The sequence below is a fragment of the Antechinus flavipes genome, chromosome 4 (genome assembly GCF_016432865.1).
Source record: "Antechinus flavipes isolate AdamAnt ecotype Samford, QLD, Australia chromosome 4, AdamAnt_v2, whole genome shotgun sequence".
Classification (NCBI taxonomy): domain Eukaryota; kingdom Metazoa; phylum Chordata; class Mammalia; order Dasyuromorphia; family Dasyuridae; genus Antechinus; species Antechinus flavipes.
The window spans coordinates 289,711,002-289,733,727 of record NC_067401.1 but is presented as its reverse complement, the minus strand read 5'-3'; the positions used below and the strand labels follow the sequence as shown (position 1 = coordinate 289,733,727).

Here is a 22,726-nt window from a genome sequence, read left to right as displayed (position 1 = left end):
AAAGGAGCCTTTAAAAAAAAAAAAAGGTGGCTCTTGAACTGAGATTAGAACGCACTGTCCTTTTTTCACCTTCATTTGGATACTCATATTCAAATCCTGAATCCCACACACAGAGATAAGGAAATACTAAATAAATAAATAAATGAAGGAATAAATAAATAAGTTTTTTAGGTTGAGTGGGAAATAGGAAGGACTGCAGGAGTCAAGAAAGAATCCTTTAAAAAAAAAAAAAGTGGCTCTTGAACTGAGTTTTGAATGCAGCTAAAAATTTTAAGGGGTGGAGAATTTTCCAGGCACAAAGGATAGCCTGTGTGATATCCTAAGTATGGAGGTGGGAGAGAAGAAAAGCAAATATAGGATGGTTCTGCTCCAGTGGAGGGTGTATACAAGGAGATGTCATTGATAGGTTACCTGGATAGGTAGATTAAAACCAGTTTGTGGAGAGCTTTTAGTTCTAAACAAAAGAGTTTGCATTTTATCAGAGAGGTTGTTCTTGTTCAGTTTGGTCTGATTTTTTTGGGACCCCGTACTGGAATGGTTTGCTATTTCTTTTCCAGTGGATTAAGGCATGGAGTTAAGTGATTTGCCCAGGATCACATAGCTAGTGTCTGAGGATGAATTTGAACTCAGTTCTCTCCTGACTCCAGGCACAGCACTCTGTTCACTGAGTGCCTCCATCCATTCTATCTTAGAGGCAATAACGAATTAAGGCATTGGCCTGGAATCAGGATATTTTGAGTTGAAATGAAGTTTCAGATATTTATTAGCTTTGTGATCCAGGGCAAGCCACTTAACACCTCTGTTTGCCTCAGTTTCCTCAACTGTAAAATGGGGATGATTATAGCACCTACCCCACAGGCATATGGTGAAGATCAAATGAGATAATATTTAAGTTCCTAGCACAATATCTGCTGTATAGTAGATGTTATATTAATGTTATTCTTTTCCCTCCCCTACTTGGGGGAGGAGGGTCATCACACTTGTACTTTTTAACATCCAACCATTTGTGATTATCATTTACATTGTTTTATTAAGTACTTTGAATATCTGAGTGTTAAGGAACAGAAAAATAAAAAGAAGGAAAAAGAGAAGCAGAGGTAAAGGATGAAGCTTTGCATTTCTGGAGTTATTTGAAGCAAGATAAAGACTCTTGTTCCAAAAGGATATAGGGGGCCAAACAGAAATCTCTTAAGCAAACTTGGAGTGTAACTTAGAATTATCCTATTTCTTTGCTGTCTAGTATGTACCACTATCCATCCTCTTCACTTTTAGGATGGTCCTGTAAGATATATCCATAGGTGGTCAAAGGAGTTTATTTCTACTTTTTCTTGTGCCTTATAAAGTAGTCTCTCAGCACTTTTAAAGTAGGTTTCATTCTGCAATCTTTATATGTGCCCAAAGTATTCTTTATTGTCGTATAGGTAAATGACAGCTTAAAAAACAGCCCTCTCACCTCCCAAACCACCTCTTTTAGTGGAAACAGGGCTCTTGGCTTCTATTCTACCTTTATGTAACTATTGCAAGGGAAAAATATATTGTCTCAGACACTAGTTGTGTAACCCTGGACATATCATTTAACCATGTTTTCCTCAGTTTCCTCAGCTGAAGAAGGAAATAGTACCTCACTCCAGTACCCCAAATGGAGTCATGAAGAGCCAGGCACTATTGAAATGGCCAAAACAACAAATCAAGAATTAGTAATATGCCATAGAAGTACTACAATTTATGAAGAACATGTATTCCTAAAAAGTCATTTAGGAATCATTTTTTAAAATCTTTTTTTAATTGCTTTTTACTTACAAGACAATTTTTCAGCAATGACCCTTGCAAAACCTTCTGTTCCAACTTTCCCCCTCTGTAAAGGGCTGAAACTATTAAATTGATGCATTGAGTTCAGGATTGCTGAGCACTTGAGGCTAATGACCAATTGGACAATACTCTATGGGCATTTGCTTGGAAAATGGCCCTTCCCACTATCCTGTGCTGGCTCAATGGCTGGTGTATAGCAGATTGTAGGAGGGACTAGGGGGTAGAGTAAGATGAGCCAGGGTCACTCTTTGCGGTAGACAAGGGAGAAGGCAGTTGTGGAGATTTTGCTTCCATCCTGTTCTATCCTGTGTCTAAAGACCAAGAATAAAGACTAAGGACTTTTGCTTATCCTGATTCCAGCTGATTCTGGGGTGTCCTAGTGCTAGTGTGGTCGTCACACCCCTCCTTCCCCTCACCCCCTCCGCTTGATAGCAGGTAGACCAATACATGTTAAATATGTTAAAGTATATGTTAAATACAATGTATGTATACATATCCATACAGTTATTTTTACTGTACGAGAAAAATCGGAATTAGAAATAAGGTAAAATTAACCTGACAAGGAAATCAAAAATGCAAACAGATAAAAACAGAAGGAGTGGAAATGTTACGTTGTGGTTCACACAGAGTTCTTTCGCTGGATGTAGCTGGTTCTCTTCATTATTGAACAAATGGAACTGATTTGGTTCATCTCATTGTTGAAAAGAGCCATGTCCATCAGAATTGATCATCATATAGTATTGTTGTTGATGTATATAATGATCTGGTTCTGCTCATTTCACTCAGCATCAGTTCATGTAAGTCTCTCCAGGCCTTTCTGAAATCATCCTACTGATCATTTCTTACAGAACAATAATATTTCATAACATAACATAACATATCGCAATTTACTCAGCCATTCTCCAATTGATGGCATCCACTCAATTTCCAGTTTCTGGCTACTACAAACAGGGCTGCCACAAACATTTTTGCACATACAGGTCCCTTTCCCTCCTTTAAGATCTCTTTGGGATATAAGCCCAGTAGAAACACTGCTGGATCAAAGGGTATGCACAGTTTGATAACTTTTTGAGCATATTTCCAAATTGCTCTCCAGAATGGCTGAATGCATTCACAATCCCACCAACAATGTATCAGTGTCCCAGTTTTCCCACATCCCCTCCAACATTCATCATTACCTTTTCCTGTCCTCCTAGCCAATCTGAGAGGTATGTAGTAGTATCTCAGAGTTGTCTTAATTTGCATTTCTCTGATTAATAATGACTTGGAGAATCTTTTAATATGGCTAGAAATAGTTTCTATTTCTTCATCTGAAAATTGCCTGTTCATATCCATTTATAATTTTTCAATTGGAGAATGGCTTGCTTTAGGAATCATTTCTTTAAATGCACCACAAAAATTCCTTCTTTAAAAGAATTCTCTATTGTTGGTCAAAAAAGGCTCTTGCTTCAATGTTTTGAATCTAAGTTCATAACATTGAATACAGAATTTCCTTTTCTTAAGACAGGGCCCAGCTGCAGAGCTCTGGATCACCCTTTCTGCAAGCGGGTCAGGAAGGCCAGTATAATTGCTACTGTCACCAAACTGTTCATTCAGAATGTCAGGCCAGAACAAGAGACAGGATGACTCACTCCACCTGGTATGGCCCTGACACCCAGGCAGAGTGAACTGTCACTGGCTGTGTGGTGTCAGTGATGGGGCTCAGCCATGGCCCCACTTAGTCATACATCTGAAGCTGTTCCCACAGACACAGGGATCCACCCACACAAGCTCCTACCCCAAACTCTTCAGCGTCACCCACCTCATAAACTATACTCGCCCATTTAAGATTTGGTGATTAGAAGTCACAGGATAATAGATTTTTAGAGTTGGAACCAAACCATCTAGTCCCCAAAATATGCTCAAAAAAGTCTCCACACATCCACAGTGGTCCTTTGCTGGAAGACTTCTAGAATAAATCCACTAATTCCACTTTTGGACAGCTCCAACCACTAGGAAGTATTTCCCAATATAAAGCCTAAATTCTTCCCTTTACAACCATTATTCCATGTTTTGCCCTTCTAGCCAGAACGTCTATATATTTGAATTCTTCTTTTCTCCAAACTAAAGGTCCTAAGATTCATTCAGCTGATCCACATATGATATGAGATCATTTGCAATTCTCATTGCTATTATGAGTCTGGATTCGGCAGCCTACAAACTCTGTTTTCAGTATTTGCTACTTCATGTGACCTTGGGCAACGCACCCACCTAACACTCACAGACCTCAGTTTTCCATCTGTAAAAATAAGAGTTAAAATGAATGCCCATGAAAGTTCCACATTTCATACTTGTATTGGCAGGATTCTAGAATACAAGCCTAGCCACGTCAGGGTGGGTGGCACAGGAAGTCCCCTGCAGGAGTAAAATATTCTTTGTTTATATTGTTTCAGTATATAATATTTTAACTTCTACCAATTACATGATTTTTCTAAACTTTTTTTTACCATTGAGTTCTAAATTCTGTCCTTTTCTCTTTCTCTCCCCTATCTCCAAATAACATGAATTCATTTTCATTCATTGTGCAACTGATTTGAGATTTGTTTTGATTTGAGATTAACCATAGCATCATTAATGACTTATGATATTCCATATTAATGAAATAAAACCAAAAGCATTGTCATGTTAAATGCACCAACTCTTTGAAGTAGGATCATCCCTACCTTTTTTTGCAGTATGGAGGGATCTGCCAATTTCAAGCAGAGTTTGAAAGGATTGCTGATGGTGGTAAAAACTTTGTGTCTGCGTATGTTTGGGGGTTGGCAGGATGGGGGCAGGGGGACAGGAGTCAGGTCCTATAATTTAATCAAGTATAGGCAACTCTCAGGGTGCAATCTTCCTTTAGCCTTACAGATAGCTATAAGTTGCAATCTTAGAGACAAACAAATCTAACAGCTAAATTGGTCTATTTGCTGTCCCTCACATGTAACATTCTATTTCCTTTCTTTACACACAGTTGCCCATTCCTGAAATGTACTTCAATTAATCCTAAACTTCCTTTCAAAACTCAGAGACTTTTCCTGATTTTCTGTGCATTCCCAGTCCCCACCTCCACCAGCTGCTCATGCCTCCCCCAAAATTGCCTTGTCTTTCACTTCTATATATTTTGAGACATCACAAATTAATTAGTGGATACTGACCTGAGAGATCTGTATTCAAATTGTACCTGATATATTCTGATTATATAGCCCTGAGTTAGTTAACTTCTCAGTACTCTAGGCAACATTAGTCATAAAAATTGCAGAATAAAATGGAGTTGTTGCATTTTTGTTGTTATTCTGTATCTGAATACTTTACAGAATTTTCCATATATAATAATCATGCTATATATAGCCATAGCATATTGTAGCCTACCATATAATCAGCCAAGTGGGCTGACTGTCTGCAAGTGCAGTAAGAGATTAAGTGGTTTGCCCACAGTCAGGGGCTACTATATGTCAAAAGCAGACCTTGTTGAATCCCTATAATCCAATTTGCTTTAGACTGAAGGTCTTTCCCACCAGTCTTGCTTCCATTTCTTCAGCATGGGCTCTCTGGGGAGCATGGCTTAGTTACCTACTGAAGGCTTGGATTTGTCCGTAACTCCTTGCCTAAAGCAGCTTTGGGCATCCCCTTCTCTATCTAAAAAACAAGACAGTGTCTGAAATGTCCCCATGGGGGGAAGTAGAGATTTTATTTTTGTTCTCATTGTGACTACATGCTACCAGGAGATTAGGCAGGCAGGGAAGAGAGATGTTGTCAATGTGATCCCGACCCACTCTGAGGGAAGCTTTTCCCTTGATTCAGTGAGCCCCTTAAGGCAGCTTTGTGGAACACTGTGTACAGATGTGAGCCTGACAAGCCCGGAACCCAACAGCCTCTGAGACCTCAGCTAGGAATCTCCCGGATGTGGCTTCACATCCTGAAGCATCACCCTGCTAGAGGGCCTGGGATGGTGACCCTCACAGACTTTTGTAATGACATGTGGGAAGGAAATCCTGCAAACATTGGGATTTAGGGATTCTGGAAAAATAAGAAACTTAAATATCATGGTTTTTCTCTTCCTTTCTTTCTCTTTCTTCTTGCCTTAGATATGAGAGTGGCATGTTTCCTCCCTCCCAAATAAGTACAATTTAAAAATTAATTTCAGATTTTTGAAAGATTGAACTGATCTCTAAGAATATGTTTTTTCTCAAAATGGAACCTCAACATGATTCTTACAGTTATTTTAAGATTTACTTGCATCAGGAGGCTTCATCTATCAGTGGAAAGTGCTTTGGACTTGGAACCTGAGGATGCAAGTTCAAATTCCTGTCTTGCTAAAGACCCCCTTGACTTTATCTCAGATTTTCTTTCAGCTCTAAACCTATGATCCTGTGAGGCAGCTAAATGGGAAAATGCAAAGAAGCTAAACCTGTAGTCATTATGGCCTGACTTCCTCATCACGTCCAGAACTTGATTTTAATTGTTACATTCATTTTGATAAGTAAAGACCAGATAAAAATGAATTGATGTTATAGATGTGTCAAGAAATCCCATACTCTAATTCTGTCCCATCACTGCCTAGTTAACTGGGGCCCTGGGTTAGGAAAAAAATATTTTCTCTCAACTACCCCAGCTGAAAAGAAAGCTGTCAATCTGGCCTTCATCCTGTTCTCCTTCCTCCCTTTTACACTCCTGCTCTTGTTTACTAAGAGTCTTTGTCATAATTCTTTCTTGGAAAACTTCCATCTGTAAAATGAGCAGATTAAAGTAAATGATTTCCAAGTCACCTTTCTGGCCCTAAATCCTATACCAACACCAACCTTCTGTTCCCCTGACTTTTTTTTAAACACTTAGTTACCTCTCAAATGTTTTCAGAGATGTCTGTGATGTCATAATTCTCCTATTCCCCCCCCCCTTCTCTGAAGTGACTGATGTATGTGGAATGAGTGGGGGTATATGTGTGCTTAATCAGGGATGACCAGCTGGCAGAGGAAGAATCTTCTGCATGTTCTGGGGGAAGGGAGGGAGGAGGGGGAGAAGATTAGAAATTTTGAAGCATATTTAGTTTGGATGAAAGCTGTACTGCTCATCCTGTGCTACTGCATGCTGCTCCATAATTCACTTGAGAAAGATGCCCTCCCTTGGGTTACAGAATAGATCTTAGGAGATCACACAGAAGTGGAAGAGACTTGAAACATACATCATTTTCTTGTTCAATAAAGGGTGATGAAAGTGTTTAAATTGGAGGAAGTGGGAAGAAAAAGGATCAAATGAGAAAGAAGTGAGTTGTATGGCTGAATTCATGAGCGTGTATGTATGTTCAATCATTTCCAACTCTTGATGACTCCATTGGAGTTTTCTTGGCAAAGATACTGGAGTGTTTGCCATTTCTTTCCTTTCCAGATGAGGAAACTGAGACAAAACTGGGTTAAGTAGCTTGCCCATGGTCACACAACTAGTAAGTATCTGTGGCTAGATTTGAATTCATGAAGATGAGCCTTCCTTACTCCAAGACTGACATCACTTAGCTGTCCTGAATTTGAGTACATACATGTTATCTAATTGGCTAACCTGCTTCTGAGCCCATGTTTCTAAAAGTACGACAAAAGAACATTCAGAGGCAGGTGATCACAGAGCTAACCACATCTTCCCTTCCTCATCTCTGCCTCCTGGTTTCCCTAGCTTCCCAAGCTAAATCCCACCTTCTCCAGGAAACCTTTCCTAATCTCCCTTCATGCTAATCCCTTAAAAGACTCCCTGTTGTTGGCATATTGATTCCCCTACTATACTGAGCTTCTTGAATTGTTTTACCTTTCTTTGAATCCCTAATGTTAAACACAGTGTCCAGCCCATAGCAGGTACTTAGGAAATTGTTATTGATTGATTAAGTGATGTCTTGGGGTTGACATATATCAAGAACTCTGTTAGATATGGAGGAATCCCTCTGCAAAAGCAGCACCGAAGTAAATATAAACAAGGGCCCACCGCAATGCAGGCATAAGCTGAGGCATATAGTGCAGTGCAGGCGCTTTCCCCTTGACTCATCTGCTCAGAAATTTGCAATGTGGCAAGGAGCCCGATCAAGTCAGGCTCAGCTCATTTGGCTTCTTTTGGCTTTTGTGTCAGGAACTGATTAGCCCTGCTGCCCCAGGTGGGAGGAAAGAAAGCACAAGGCTTTACACAAATATTTTCACTGTAATTAACTTTTCGATGGATTGTGGATGGGCTTGTGGATTTACTTTGGTTTCTTTTCATTTTAGAATCCTTTTTCAGTGGTGTGGAAGGGATTTTTCTCGTCTATAAAAAAAATTTGCTTCCCAATTTAAAATTCAGAATGAATGTGTGCTAGTCTTGATTTGAAAAAAAAAAAAAAAATCTGTTTTATCGTCAGTTATATAAATCCAGACCTTTTTTCACTAAACTCCTCATTTAGATTATAGACTTTTACAGGATAAGAGCTGTCATTCCCACTTCCAAATCCCCCTCCCCTCTTTTTTAAATCCTCAGTACCTAGCAGTATAGGACACTTACATGGTTAATAAAGGCCTTAGAAATTAGTATATATTCACAAAAATTGTAATTTAGGTTCCCCAACCATCACTACACAAAATTTTTGTTGTTCTATGGTGTTTGAGTCTTTGTGACCCCTTTTGGGGTTTTTTTGGGAAGAAATAATGGAATAGTTTGCCATTTCCTTCTCCAGCTCCTTTTACAGTAAGGAAAGTGAGGCAGAGTTAAGTGACTTACCCAGGCTCACACAGCTAGTTTGTGTCTGAGGTCACATTTGAACTTCAGACCCATCAACATTCTAGCTAGTTGCCTGACATCATACAGGAACTGTTCCCTTTGGCCTTGAGCCAAATCCAATGGTCTTGCCTCAGTTTTCCCTCCTGATTTGTCTAGCTGCCTTTGACCCTTTCCATCATTCCCTCCTTGAAATTGTTTCTGACTGTCCAGGATAGCATTCTGTCTAATCATTTTTTTGATTTTTTTCATGACTATAAATCTTCCCTCATTCCCTCAAATGTGAGCACCCCCCGAAGTTCTGTCTTTTTTTTTTTTTCTCTATTTATTCTTTCTTCTTTGGCAATCTGAGTCACTCCCAGAGCTTTCAGCTATGACCTCTATACAAATAAATTCTAAATCTTTATCTCCGGTCCCACATTTCCAGCTGCCTGCTGGAATCTACACTTGGATGTATCTCCTGCATTTCAAACTAAACATATCTGAAACTAAATTTTATATCCTATCCCCTCCACATCCACACCCCCCCCAATTCCTCTTCTATCCCTATTTCTGTTAAAGACACTATGATTCTCTCATTTCATTCAGGCTCAAAATTCCAGAATCATCTTTGGCTTATTCTTTGTACTTTCCTCTATCCAAGTCCTTGAGTTCAGAAAATTCTGTCTTTGAGGTTTTTCTCACCTTTATAGCACAATGGAAAGATCTCTAGCTAGTATCAGAGAACCTCAGTTCGAATCCTACCATCCTATCTATGTGAACTTGGGCTAAAACTTTCCCAGGACTCACCTTTGAAAATGAGGGAGGTTGAGGTGAAGGCCTCTGAGGTTCTTTCCTCTACAAGATCCATGATCCTATAATTACTTTTCTCAATTCCAATTGATACCACTTGAATAATAACAATGATAGCTAACATTTATATAGTAATGTGCTAGACACTATGCTAAGTGCTTTACAACTATTATCTCATAATAATTCCCATTTCACAGATGAGGAAATTGAGGCAAACAAAGGTTGCATCTCACAACTAGTAAATATCTGTGACTAGACTTGAGTCACAAACACTCCATTTTTGTCAGAAACCCTCCCATATTTATTTAGTTATTAATTTTTCTTTTAACTAGGTGAGGATAGGAGAGAAGGGAAGCATGGAAATAACTATTAATCAAAGCACAATATAATAAGTACCATAGGAAAGCCACAATCAAGTGTTGTTATGGAGGATGAGAGGAAGAAAGCAATATATTGAATAGGTGCAACCTCAGTCAAAATGAGACCTGTTGAAGAACTTAGCTTTAAAAAGCCAAGTTCTCCTACTACATCCAAGACCATCTCCCATCATTCAATTGTTCCCTATGGGCTATAGTATCAAATCCAGACTCCTTACATCTATTTGTAGATGTCGGCCCAACCTACTTTTGCAATTTTATCTCCTACTTTTTTCCTGTAAGTCCCTGCTGTTCCAGACCAAATAGACTGCTTCTTGTTACTCAAATATGCTTGCATCTATATGCCCCCATGCCTTTACATCTGCTTCTACGTCCACCTGGAATGCCTCCTCTCAAGTTTCTTTCCTTTTAAAATTCTATTGTCGCTTCAAGTTCCAGCTCAAATGCCATTTTCCTCAAGAATCTTTCTCTTCCCATGTATAGTCCTCTCTTCCCAAACTAGATTGCTCCATCCTGAAAAACCTGGAAAGACTTACATGAACTGATGAAATCAGGTGAGCAAAAACCACTAGAATATGGTGCAGAGTAACAATACTGTATCACCTGTGAATTATTTAGTTATTCTGATCAGTGAAGAATTGTAATTAATACAATAATTAAATAATTCCTAATGATTCCTTATGATAAAAATGCCATCCACCTCCAGAGGTAGAACTGATGGATTCAGAATGAAGATCAAAGTATACTATTTTTCACTTTATTATTTTTAGTGGGTTTGCGTTTGGGGCTTTTTTTGGTCAGTGTCATGACCAAAGTCATGACTAATATGGTCATATGTTTTGCCTGATTGCACATCTATAAATCTATATCAAATTGCTAATTGTCTCAGGGAGGAGGGAAGAATTTAGAATTCAATTATTTTTTTAGATGTTAAAATTTGTTTTTTACATGTAGTTGGGGAAAGTTTTTTTTTTTTTTTTCCAAATTGCTCTCTTCTTCTTATCCCCCATAATAACACTTTAATTGTGGTTTTCCTGTGGTACTTATTATATTGTGCCTTATTTCCATGCTTCCCTTCTCTCCTATCTTCACCCACACCTATTGAATGATTACATACAATTCTGTGGAAAGGAATTTCTTGCTTAGCTTTGCATCTCCGTAGACTTTAGAATAATATCTTGTACAGGGCTTGGGGTTTTTTGGTTTTGTTTTATTTTGGTTGGTTGGTTGGGTTTGTTTTTTGTTTTTTGGCTAAAATTTTTCCATACCTGGGTATCCTTTCTTTAATGTGCTATAAGAATAGTTTCTTCTGAGCCCTCAGAATTTTGTGGCTTCCACATATTCTCTCTCTAAGTGTTCTCTGTAAAATCTAGCCAGTTTCTTTGTTTTCTTCCTTGTTCTTTCTGCTTCCTCCAGGAATACTTTGACATCTGATATTAAGATTCCAAATGTGGTGGCTCTGCTTTCCTTGTAGGTGAAAAGAGTTTGGGTGATTTTTAAAATGAATATTTTTAGAATCATTTCTACTTTTTGTCTGTTCTCTTTCCTTAAATTCATTTGAGATGACTTTAAGTAGTCTTTTGTCAAAAAAAATTTCAAACTTGTTTTTTTTCCTTCAATGTATCTTATTGCCTTGTTAGGTAACACAGCTCATAATTACTCACTTATTTTTTCTCAGCATGTTTTACAAAGGAGTTTGTATTGTAAACTGTTGCCCTTGGAAGCTGCCTGTATCTTTCCTATTGGCAAAGAAGTTAAGTATCTACTGCCTTAGTTCACTTATGGACTTTTTTTATTCTCATTGTGCCAATTGCTAAGATTCTGTTCTATATAAAATTATCATCAGTATTGATTTTCAAAGTATCTAAAAGAGAGGACATTATCAAAAGTATAGAAAAGATTCTTGGAACTTATTAATACACAAAAAAGCAACCAAAATAACATCAATAACAATAAACCCATTCCCATAGAAAATTTTTGGCAGTAATCTACACACTCACTGAAGGTATCATTGATGAAAATGTTGAAACTGAAAAGACTTTCACAAGTAATCTTTCAAAGGAAATTATATTTTTATACTCACACAACTGAAAAGTGTAAGGAATACAAAATCCTAATGAGTTTATTGTTTATTGACTGTAAAGAAGTATTTGATTTGATAGAGGAAATTAGTCAGTCACTAAGCATTTATTAGATATCTGCTATGCTAAGAACTGAGAAACTGAGAAAACCACCAAGTTTAAATTCCGTTTGGGGACAAGGAACCACATGTGCACTTTAAAGTATGTTTAGAATAATGCAGACAAGTTGAGGGGAAAGGCAGAGAAATACTGGTAATGGGGTAAAGGGGAGGAGCAGGAGGGATCAAGGAGGCCTCATACAGGAGGTGGTATTTAAGCTGAGCTTTGAAGAATTCTGGGAAGCAATATTGAGGAAGGAGGCATTCCAAGCATAGGAGTAGCCTGTGACACAGAGAGATGGGTGGTGGGTTGCTGTATGTAAGGAGCAAAGAGCAAGACCCTCAAGTTTGGCTAGAGCATGATGAAGAAAATATATAACAAAGTTGGAAAAGAAAGTTGGAACTAGATTGTGAAGTACCTCAATGAGGAATTTTTGTTTGATATTAGAGGAATGAAATTACATTCTGGGAATATAGTAGAATAAGTCAGAAACTTGTGTGATGTCCACAAAAAACCAGTGAATCAATGAAGTTTATTGAACTTGTTCAAAAATTTATGCTTTTTTAGTACCTGTGTGGAAAAACAAATGGTGGAGGGGAAAATTTCAGGCAGGAAAACTTATTAGGGGGTGACAAGCTGAACTAGGATAGTTCCTGAGTGAATGAAGAGAAGGGATAGATATGAAAAATGTTGTGGAAGCAGAATTTGAACAAGTGAGAAGCGAAGGATGACCCCAAGATTATGAACCAAGGTGGTGTCCTCAGCAGCAATTTACAAGGTAATTTGGAAGGAGAGGGAATGAGTCCTGGTTTTGGATATGTTGAGTTTGAGATATCAATGGGACAGCCAGTTGGAAGTGTCTAATAAACAGCTAGTAATGAATAATACTAGTGATCAGGAAATATAATAGAACAGGCTAGAGATGATGTAACCCATAGAAACTGATGAGATCACCAAAAGAGAGAATCGAGGGAAAAGAAAGCTGAGGAAAAAGCCTTGGGATACATATATCCAGGTAGGGGCTAAGAGAGGGATGATGATCCAGAAAACGAGTCTGAGAAGAAATATTTGAGTGAAAACCAAGCAGTATCATGCAATAAAAACAAAAGGAGAGCCAATTTCAGAGGAAAAGGTAATCAGCAGGGCTGAAACATAGTCGTCTTATAATAAGGTATTGCCTGTGTTTTATGACACTAACACAAAAGAAACAATATATTATCATGCTAGATTCGGAATCAGAAGACCTAAATTCAAAACCTATCTGTCACTTACAATGTGTCTTTGTCACAAGCTCTCAGCACATCAGCTAATCCTCCTCTGTAAAGCGAAGAGTTTGGACTGATAACCTTCCAGCCCTAAATCCAGGATCCTATTATCCTGTGAAGATTCCTCCAAAGATGTCATGTGTTGCCATGTTTGATAGTACGTGCCTTTTAATCCCTTCTACATGGAGGCAGAGGCTGTTGGGGAGTTGTGGGCTTCAGTGGGCTAAGCAGAGTCTGGCATCGGTAACTACAAGTGGGGGGCCACAAGGCTGCCCAGAGTTGGGTGAATCTGCCCAAGATGAAAATGAGTCACTTCTGGGGCAAGCCATAAAAGGAGTGGGCCCACAAGTGGCTGCTACACTTCTCATTTGTGATATAAGGAGACCAAATCTGTGAGGGAAGAAGCAAGAAAGAAAGAGGGGAAGGTAGGCCGGAAAGGAGATGCAAGAGAAAGAATCTTTTATGACTCTCTGATTATTGATAACAAGTGAAACATAAAACAGGGAAATGCATATTTACCACTTACCTATTGGTGATGTAGCACAGAGTTTAATTTGCAAAGGGACTTAACAGGTGAGGTTTTCTAACTGCTTTTATTTGTAGATGACATTGCCTCAAACTCTGACACATTATAGATCCACCTAATTGGGGATCTATAGTCCTTCCAATGAGGGTATCTAGGTGATGCAGTGAATAGAGTGCTGAGCCTGAAATCAAGAAGACTCATCGGTGTGAGTTCAGTTCTAGCCTCAAACACTTGTTCGTTATGTGATAGGTCACTTAACCCTGCTTGTCTCATGTGTAAAATGAGCTGGAATGGGAAATAGCAAACCACTCCAGTATCTTTGCCAAGAAATCTCCAAATGGGGTACAAAGAGTCAGACACGACTGAAAGAAATGAACAATCATTCAAGAGAGTTTCATCTAACTTCATTACAAAAAGAAACAACCAGATAGAGAATGGTTATTATATAACCTACAGTAAGCAGTTTGTCCGTACATCAGTACCATTAGTTCCATCTATTTGAAAGAGCCATTCTCAAATTGGACAATAGTTTTACCTGGAAGAGAGGAGGCTGTATTTCCTTTGGGAAATTTCAGAGTCCCTTCAATAATACTAAACTAAATAAGATCTACTTTTTTTTTTAACTAGCATTTTTTTTTTTTTTTAGTAATTTATAATTGTAAATCATGGGAAAGTAATCCCAAAAAAAATGTTCCTAAGATAAACAAGGAACTAATTAACCAACGTGTGACCAGACAAAAATTATGGGGTGCCTCCAGCGAGCCAGTCACTAGGACAGACAGGCATGGATGAGTGGTCAAGTTCTGCCTCTCTGGAGGCCCTAATCACATTGATGAGATCCCATATTATTTTATGAATACATATATTTATATTATAAATATTATATATTGATATTTAATATTATAAATTTATATCATATTATAAATAAGTATGAATATTATAAATAATGGAGAGGATTTTGTCAGAGGTAAAGGTTAAGGTTTAAAAAGTTCTTTTTTTATTTAAATAAAAATTAATTTTAACTTTTAAATTGTCTTTTTCTTGTAGAGGACAGAAATTAAGAGTAGTTCTCTTTCTTTTTTATTTATCAGAATCACCAAGATTTCAGAAGAAAGCCACAGTGATGTTATTAGTTCTTACAGTTTGATTTAAAACAAGCAAAAACAAAAATATAAATCCTTTCTAACTTGCTTACCCATTCCTCTCATTAGAGTTCTAGTTAACTTCATGTTAAAGAGGGAAATATTTTTAGTTGCATGATAATTGCCTGTGTATAAGAAAGCTGACCATACTTTTGGGAATTTTAAACTTTGTTTGGCTCAGTGGAAATGGAAAAATTTTGTGATTGGAATGTTAGATGGAGCCGCTATGTAACGTCTGTAGAAGAATATGGGTAAGAGCCACATAGAAGAAGCATAGATAGGTCACAATCTTTACCAGTAAAGGGAATCCTCATACCTATGAGTCTAAAAAATCCACTGAAAGATTTATTTTTCAAAATCATAAGGTTTAGAGATTTAAAAAAAAAAACCTTAGAAAGTCTAGCCTTCTCATTTTATAGGTGATGGAGCTGAGGTCCAAAGAGGGTCCCCTGTCAAATAGGCTTAACATTAGACCTGGGATTCAAATTCAGAGCCTTTGATTTCAAAAACTTTCTACTATATTATAATATTCGCTTGTTTTATTTTCTAAGTAAGATGAACTATATAAAAAGCCACCTGGATAAAGGAATACCTCTAAAAGGGATATAAAAGACTTTTTTTGTTGTTTTTTAAGTAACTTCTGCCATAGAGAAATAAACAAAGAATGAACAAAACGTTTGTCAATTTTTGAGGCAACATTAGACACAGTAGGTTATGCCTGGGAGAAATTTCGTATTTCCTAATAGAAACTCATTAAATTCTTTTACCATTAAGTTAGAAAGCATGTTCTCCATACAGAATACTGCATGTTAATCTCAAGTGATTTGCATGTAAATTTGTTCTGGCTTTAGTGATCTCAGTCCAAGCTTTTAAGTGGATGGTTTCCAAACATTCCCACTCTCTAGAGTTGACATTCAAGTCCATATGTATTATTGAGACACTGAATGAAGTTTCAGGGCACTCCAGTTTTGCTTTCGAAACCTGCAGTTGTGAAGAGGTGTACATAAAAACAGGGCTACTGAAAGTCACCGTATTTGCTGTATTTCCTCCTTAGTCTTACCCATTTTGACTTTCAAGACATTCTAAATTAATGGACTTATTAGTTCGCATTCTTCCTTACTTTGAGTTACTTCCAGAACTCTTCCAGTTCACTTTCCAGTGATTTCAAATAATTCTGCATGGTGTCTTTTTTTCTTTCTTTGAACTAGAAAGGACAATTTTTCAGAGTCTTGATTAGAAAAGACCAAGCAATTTGTACCAGCTATCATGATTTTCATAATATTGTATCTGAGAAGTAACAAGTTCAGAGTTGGTATGGCCATCTATACTTCAGGTTTATAAATGTGTTAGGGTATTCACAGATGGTGACCGCTCTACCATTGATTAAAACCTGTGGACATAGTGCTTTTGGAACTTTGTGCTGATTGAAAACCAGCTGCAAGAGGAACCCCAGTACCCTCCCCTCCCAACGACTTATGCTAAATCAATAAAGTCCTTGTGTGTACACATACCACATACAGTAATACTCAGAACTGATTCTACAATAACAATAGTAGTTAATAATTAATAGTTAACTGTTAACTTAAAGAATACCATAAGATGCCTTCAACAAAAATGAATTCTAATTTATATACACAAATTCTTATACAAAATTACATGTAATTATTTCAGTTTGAATATATAAAGATGTGTAAAATATATTTCTTAGATCTGGATTTATAAGCATTCCCATTGTGGAAATTACCTCCACAACAACTTGTCTGTGTCCTAAAGAATTAGTTCTATGTATATATATTTTATATAGATGCGGCAAGGTAGTATAGTGGGTATAGTGTATTGCCTAGAATCCTCTTCCTCAGTTCAAATATGTCCTCAGAAACTTACTACTTGGACAAGTTACTTGATCCAATTTGCCTCAGTTTCCTCATCTGTAAAATGAGCTGAAGAAGGAACTGGCAAACCATTCCATTTTCTTTACCAAGAAAACCCCAAATGTGGAAACAAAAAATAGGACATGACTGAACAACACATTTTATGTATAAATAAATATATGTTTGTGAAAAACACTTGGGTTCAAGTTCTTGCATTGACAGTTATTACCCATATGATCGTAAATAAATTATTTAACCTCTCAGTGATGCTGGCCCTTGAGGTAAACCTTGAAGGATGCTCAGTATTTTCAAGACTGATAAAGAAGGAATGATTCCCAGCATGGAGGACAGTGACAAAGCAAGCAGGATCACTACTTCAAAAAAGTTGTCACTGGTCCAGACACAATATTTACAAAAGGACAATTGTTTAAATGGTATCATCTTCATTTCTAGCCTTCACAACAAAACAATGAAAAACAAGGTTTGTTTGTGGGGAGAAAATATGCTGAAGTCTAGTAAAGAACTAATTCTAATTAATTCCAGTGTGTGGTTAGGATAGAAAATGTTGGAGGCGGGGAAGATGAAGGTTAATGGAGATTTGAAAATATAATTGGTTTTTTTATAACTTTGTTGCTGTCAGTTGGCATGACATTCTGCAAACATTTTATGATAATAGACCCTTCTAGTTTGTGCCATTTGGGTTTTGTTTTGTTTTGTTTAAAAAAACATCCACTGGATACAGGTAGAGGTGTTTTGCATTCTCTACATGAGGGGATGGTGAGAGAAATGTTATGAATATAGGGGAAGAAAGAATGAGAAGAGAAAAGGATAAATAGGAGCTCAATTTAGGTGTGTACACTTCATGAAGATGAGTTTCTTCACCTGTAAAATGAATTAGAGAATGAAATCTTTGCCAAGAAAACCCCAGATGGGGTCACAAACACTCAGATATACTGAAAATGACTAAACAACTTTCTCAATCTCTCTCTCAATTTATTTGTAGTTGGATATGTGAATACACACACACACACACACACATACATATAGATGTTTCTTTACATGTACATATGTAAAATAAATGGCAATAGTACCCATGTATATATGAGTATACATACACATATGAATAATACTTCATCAGATATTGTTCTTGTTCAGATTTAGTTTAAACTAGATGATCTGTGAAGTTCCTTCCAGTTATGAAATTTTACAATGATGGTAATTTTTATATAACAATTTAACATTCACAAAACATGTTATATCCATCCCTTCATTGGAACCTCAGAACAACCCTGAAGCAAATATTAGAGGTCTTAGTATTCCCATTTTACAGATGAAGAAATTGAGGCTCAGAAAGCTCACATAATTTTTCTGTCATCACCCACCTAGTAAGTTTCAGAAATAGGTCTATTTGATTTGAAGCCCAGAAAACCCTTCAAAATACCACAGTACCTATTCAGGACTGCCATTTCATTCTGAAGGCAATGAGATAGCAATCAAAAGTTTTGGAATAGAAGTGATGTGGTCCAAGAAATGATCATATTGTAGAGATGAACTGGAGAAGGGGGAACTGATGGCAAGAAGATTAGTTAGATAAAAAGAGGTGAGGGCTGGAGCCTGGGCTGTTTGCATTGGGGAGGAGAGTTTTTGTCCTGTTCCTCGCTTGGCTAAAATTGTCCGAGTGGATGCTGACAGCCACCTTGTGAGTGCTAGCCATCTGTTAAGCCCTAGACCTAAGCAAGCTCATACTTGTATGGTGACCACTGATGTTAACAAGCCCCCTGCTCTGCCTTCTTTGTCTTTGTAGGAATTTAGAGAATGGGCTGTGTCCAATGTAAGGATAAAGAAGCAGCAAAACTGACAGAGGAGAGGGATGGCAGCTTAAACCAGAGCTCTGGCTATCGCTATGGGACAGACCCCACTCCCCAGCACTACCCTAGTTTTGGCGTGACCTCCATCCCCAACTACAACAACTTCCATGCAGCCAGTGGCCAAGGGCTGACTGTCTTTGGAGGCGTCGGTTCTTCTTCCCACACCGGGACCTTGCGGACAAGAGGAGGAACAGGTAAGCCCCTAGTGCGGAGGGTTCTGTAGTTTGGGTCCCAAAGATTTCACTTCACGGAGAGTCCCAGAGTTGACAACAGTGGATAAAATTTGGGGATTGTAAGAAGAAATAGAGCTCAGTGTTTCTTCTGAAGTGAAAGTCAAAATACCTCTGGTCCTCAACCCCCAGATAAGCATAATCCCAAAAATTCTTACCAAACACAATCCACTTGCCTTTATGGGCTTTTGCTACTCTGCCAATACCAACTTGTTTTTATTTCTCAAAATTTTCTTTAATTTCTTCCTCAATGTTCAGTCAATGAGATTATAGACTAATCTAATAGTTTTTGCCCTCACCCTCACCTTCACACCCCTTATGACTTCCCCATTCATTCCTATTGGCTATCCTATTCCTGTTACCCATCTACAATTCTTGACATACATGAGAATATTTAAGGCAGGGATTCTCAACATGAGTCCATGAACATAAGTTGGGTTTCTTTAATGTTTTCATAACTATATTTCAATAGAATTGCTTTTGTTTGTATTACACGCATTTAATCTTTTCAATCATCTATATATATATATATATATATATGTACATATATATGATATGTTTTTCAATAGCTTTGCATGTCTTGCATGTTCTCAAATTTTCCCTGCCTTACATTCATATTTCACTATCATATTTGCTTTTTGATTTAGGATTTCTTTGCCAGAATATCTTCTTCATTTTTTTTAATAAACTAAACTTTTCCACTGGTTATTTTTTTATCTGATTTTACTTGTCCTGTCCTCTTGTTTGTTAGAAAACCTTTGAAGAAGGTGGAATCTTCTCATCCTTTATCAATCAAGTATTGATTACCTCCTCTCGGTCCAACAAACTTTTACTAGGTTCAAATAAGCCTGATTTCAGCCCCTCAGCCTTCACCTTCTTTATCCAGCTGACATTGAAATAATGACTTCTTTCCTTATCTGGGAAATAGGAGAATCCTTAGATTGAATAAAAATCTCTGTCCCTCCTTTTCCTGTATACATATAATGCACAAAAGGAACATATCCAGAAAAGCAAAAGTGAACGTGCCCTTTATTTCAGCAACATACCAAATGGCCTCTTTTCTAACCATTCACTGAAGCCTGAAAAAAAAATTACCAAGTGAGTCTGCTTTTGTATGGTCAAACCGAACCTGATGAATACTAATTTTCCTTCAGAAAGTCCCTTTTCGGACAGGATTGAAAGACTCAGTACCACATGTTCCCCTAACATTTTGAATGGCATCTATTCCCATAAAACCTTAATAGCAAAATCTCTTATGAAATAAAAGGGAAGGACTCGTTCCATGGGTTCTTACCATTACAGACACTTCGAAGTGTGGGGGGATTTAATTGAGAAGCTAGAACAAAAATTAGAAAATTGATCCAACAGGAAAGAAAGAGTAGATACTCTTTTTTTGTTCAAAGAGGAGTGTGTGTGTGTGTGTGTGTGTGTGTGTGTGTGTTTGGAGTAATCTGGGTTAAGCAATTTGTCCAGAGACACATGATTGGACTATATATAAGGCTATATTTAAATTCAGGTATTCCTGACTTCAGGGCCTGTGCTCTACCCCTTATACCACCTACCTGCCTGAAAAAGTATGTATTCCGAAGCAAAAAAGATCTCTATTTTAGCTAAAGTGCACCAGTTATGGAAAAATGAGTGAGGACAAAGTCTTTTTCAATGAAATACACCATATAACCTCTTTAAATGAAATTAGCATTTATAGACAGCTATTTTCAATGAAGCATTGAGCATCCCTCCTAAAATGGGTCATAAAAGTAACTCTAGATTATTTCATGCAATCAATCAATCAGGTATTCTTTTTAGTGCCTATAAGGTACCTCCGAGGTGATATATAAAGACAAAAATGAAATAATGTCTGCTTTCAATGAGTTTACATTCAATTAAAATATTCCCTAACAAGATCTAGTATCAGAGTAAATATTGCTATGATCAAGAATATGAAGGCTGATTTTACCTAGCCTTTAACAAAACAAATTATTGTTGCAATCAATTAATTAAATTAGTGAGTCTTCATTTCCATGTGCAAACCACTAGAAATATAAAGACAAATAATATATATTTGCTTTCAAGTTTTGTCTCAGACTAATGCTGGTTGTGTAGCATGGGCAAATCACTTAATATTTTTGTCTCCCCTACTCCCTCCCCAGGTAACTGTGAGATTGTAAGTTTGCTTTGGTAGCAGAAGTTCCTCATTCCTATACCCAAAAAATAGCAAGATCTTTTTGGGGGGGAGGGCGGGGAGACAACCTCAGGTATTCAGAGATGATGTATGAAGAAAATCATATTTATGTTCCTTTGCACAAAGCATACAACTTAAAAACTCATTAGAGAGAAACAAATATATACAGATATTAGTACATATTTGTTTTCATGCTGTTGCCCTTTTTATACTGTGAACAGAAAATACAGTATGGACTGTATTGTGGCTTTCTTTGCATCTCCCATACTTAGCAAGGTGCCTGAATATAGTAGGCATTTAAAAAATGTTTATTGAACCAATAATTCATTTTTCTACATTATAATTATGATACTGTATCTTGTCATTGCCGTGTGATGTGATGAAGCAATATTTAACAGCATCAGGGAGAAGTGAGCTTTTTTGGTTGGCAGGGAGACAAAAAGGGGACTAATTCTTTGAACTAGTATTTTCTTCTGTAATCTTTGCTTTTGGTTTATTTTCTTTTCCCAGGTGTAACCCTTTTTGTGGCCCTTTACGACTATGAGGCACGAACGGAAGATGACCTGAGTTTTCATAAAGGAGAAAAATTTCAAATACTCAACAGCTCGTAAGTTTGGAAACAAAACACCCCGAGGAATGCTTGTGCCTTTGACTTTGAGGAGATTTTTGTGCTATCAATTTTTAACTTTTCCAGATGTGAGGAAGATAGTGGAAATACTCAATTAGCCAGACCAATATAAATTTAGGAAAACAAACACTATTGGTGACCCTGTGTAGTGTCCCATGAAACTACACCTCCAAAATGCTTTTGAAGTACACCACAATAGCCAAGCATCCTCCCCCATCTATCCATAATTTCAAAAGCCTAGCACATGACTTGGCTGCCTGCATTAGGAAGTGCCTAGAGAATTTCCCCCCACATTTCAGACGTTCCACTCTCTAAGCCCTCACTCAGAGCAGGCAACAAATTCCTTCTGTTTTCAGAACTCCTAAACATTCCAATTAGTGAGATTTGCAGGGGCGTTTCCAAATAATATAATTTTGTTTGTGACTGAAACCTTTGTGAGGTGGAAGGAGAAAAGATCTCACCCACTCAAGTATGTGACTGCAATGTATGCATTTATAATGTGGTCATCAGGAGCCCAGGCAGGGAACTTTTAAAAGAACAAGTGGTACAAACTGGATACCATATTTGCATTTTATAAATGCTGTGTTTTATGCCAGGATTAGTATATCTGGTATTGGCTAACATGGAAAGAATAAAGGAAATAATACTCTCTTCCCCACCTCAGATTCCAAATATTACCCAGAGTAGATGAAATCTGACAGAATCAGCATTTAGATAAGAGCCTTTTGGAGACATCCAAGCTCCCTAGAAAGTAGTGGGAAATGTGTGGTAAGGAAAGCCTCTCTTCAAAGTTTGAATGGATTTTCTTTGCTAATGTCATTACTGGTAAGTGGAAGAGAACCAGGTAGGAGATTGTTGCGTAAATGCCCATTTGTGATTTGCTCTCATTCCTGCTCTGGTTAATGGTCTTGTCTTCATGATTCCAGCAAAGACCTGGCTCCCACTGTATATTCCCAGACTCCATAGAGAGAGAAAACTATACTCTGTCTAAAATGGTATTCTCAGTGACTCTTTTAGGATGGGAGATCACGGGAGTAGATATAGAAAGAAGGAACTGTGGAGAACAATCATTTTATACAAATGTTAGCTCATTTGGTAGTCACAATAAC

The 22,726-nt window shown here is 37.5% G+C and overlaps 1 protein-coding gene and 1 long non-coding RNA gene across 9 annotated transcripts in view; one reads left to right on the top strand and one right to left on the bottom strand.

Moving 5' to 3' along the window:
- The window catches only part of LOC127562103 (uncharacterized), a 41,545-nt gene extending 32,110 nt beyond the window's left edge, over positions 1-9,435 (bottom strand). The window contains exon 1 of the long non-coding RNA XR_007953610.1: positions 9,346-9,435. This is a non-coding gene — a long non-coding RNA (uncharacterized LOC127562103). The remainder of the gene's footprint in view (positions 1-9,345) is intronic.
- FYN (FYN proto-oncogene, Src family tyrosine kinase) overlaps positions 1-22,726 on the top strand; it is a 272,216-nt gene that overhangs the window by 174,347 nt on the left and 75,143 nt on the right. For 6 of the 8 annotated variants that reach the window (XM_051997556.1, XM_051997554.1, XM_051997553.1 and 3 more), the window contains 2 exons: positions 18,514-18,771; positions 21,500-21,596. In XM_051997556.1, the coding sequence (XP_051853516.1) occupies positions 18,525-18,771; positions 21,500-21,596 (344 nt within the window). In that variant the 5' untranslated portion in view covers positions 18,514-18,524. Of the gene's footprint in view, positions 1-7,072; positions 7,094-9,709; positions 10,280-18,513; positions 18,772-21,499; positions 21,597-22,726 lie in introns of those variants that run through there. The other 2 variants (XM_051997552.1, XM_051997550.1) reach the window with 2 other exon arrangements.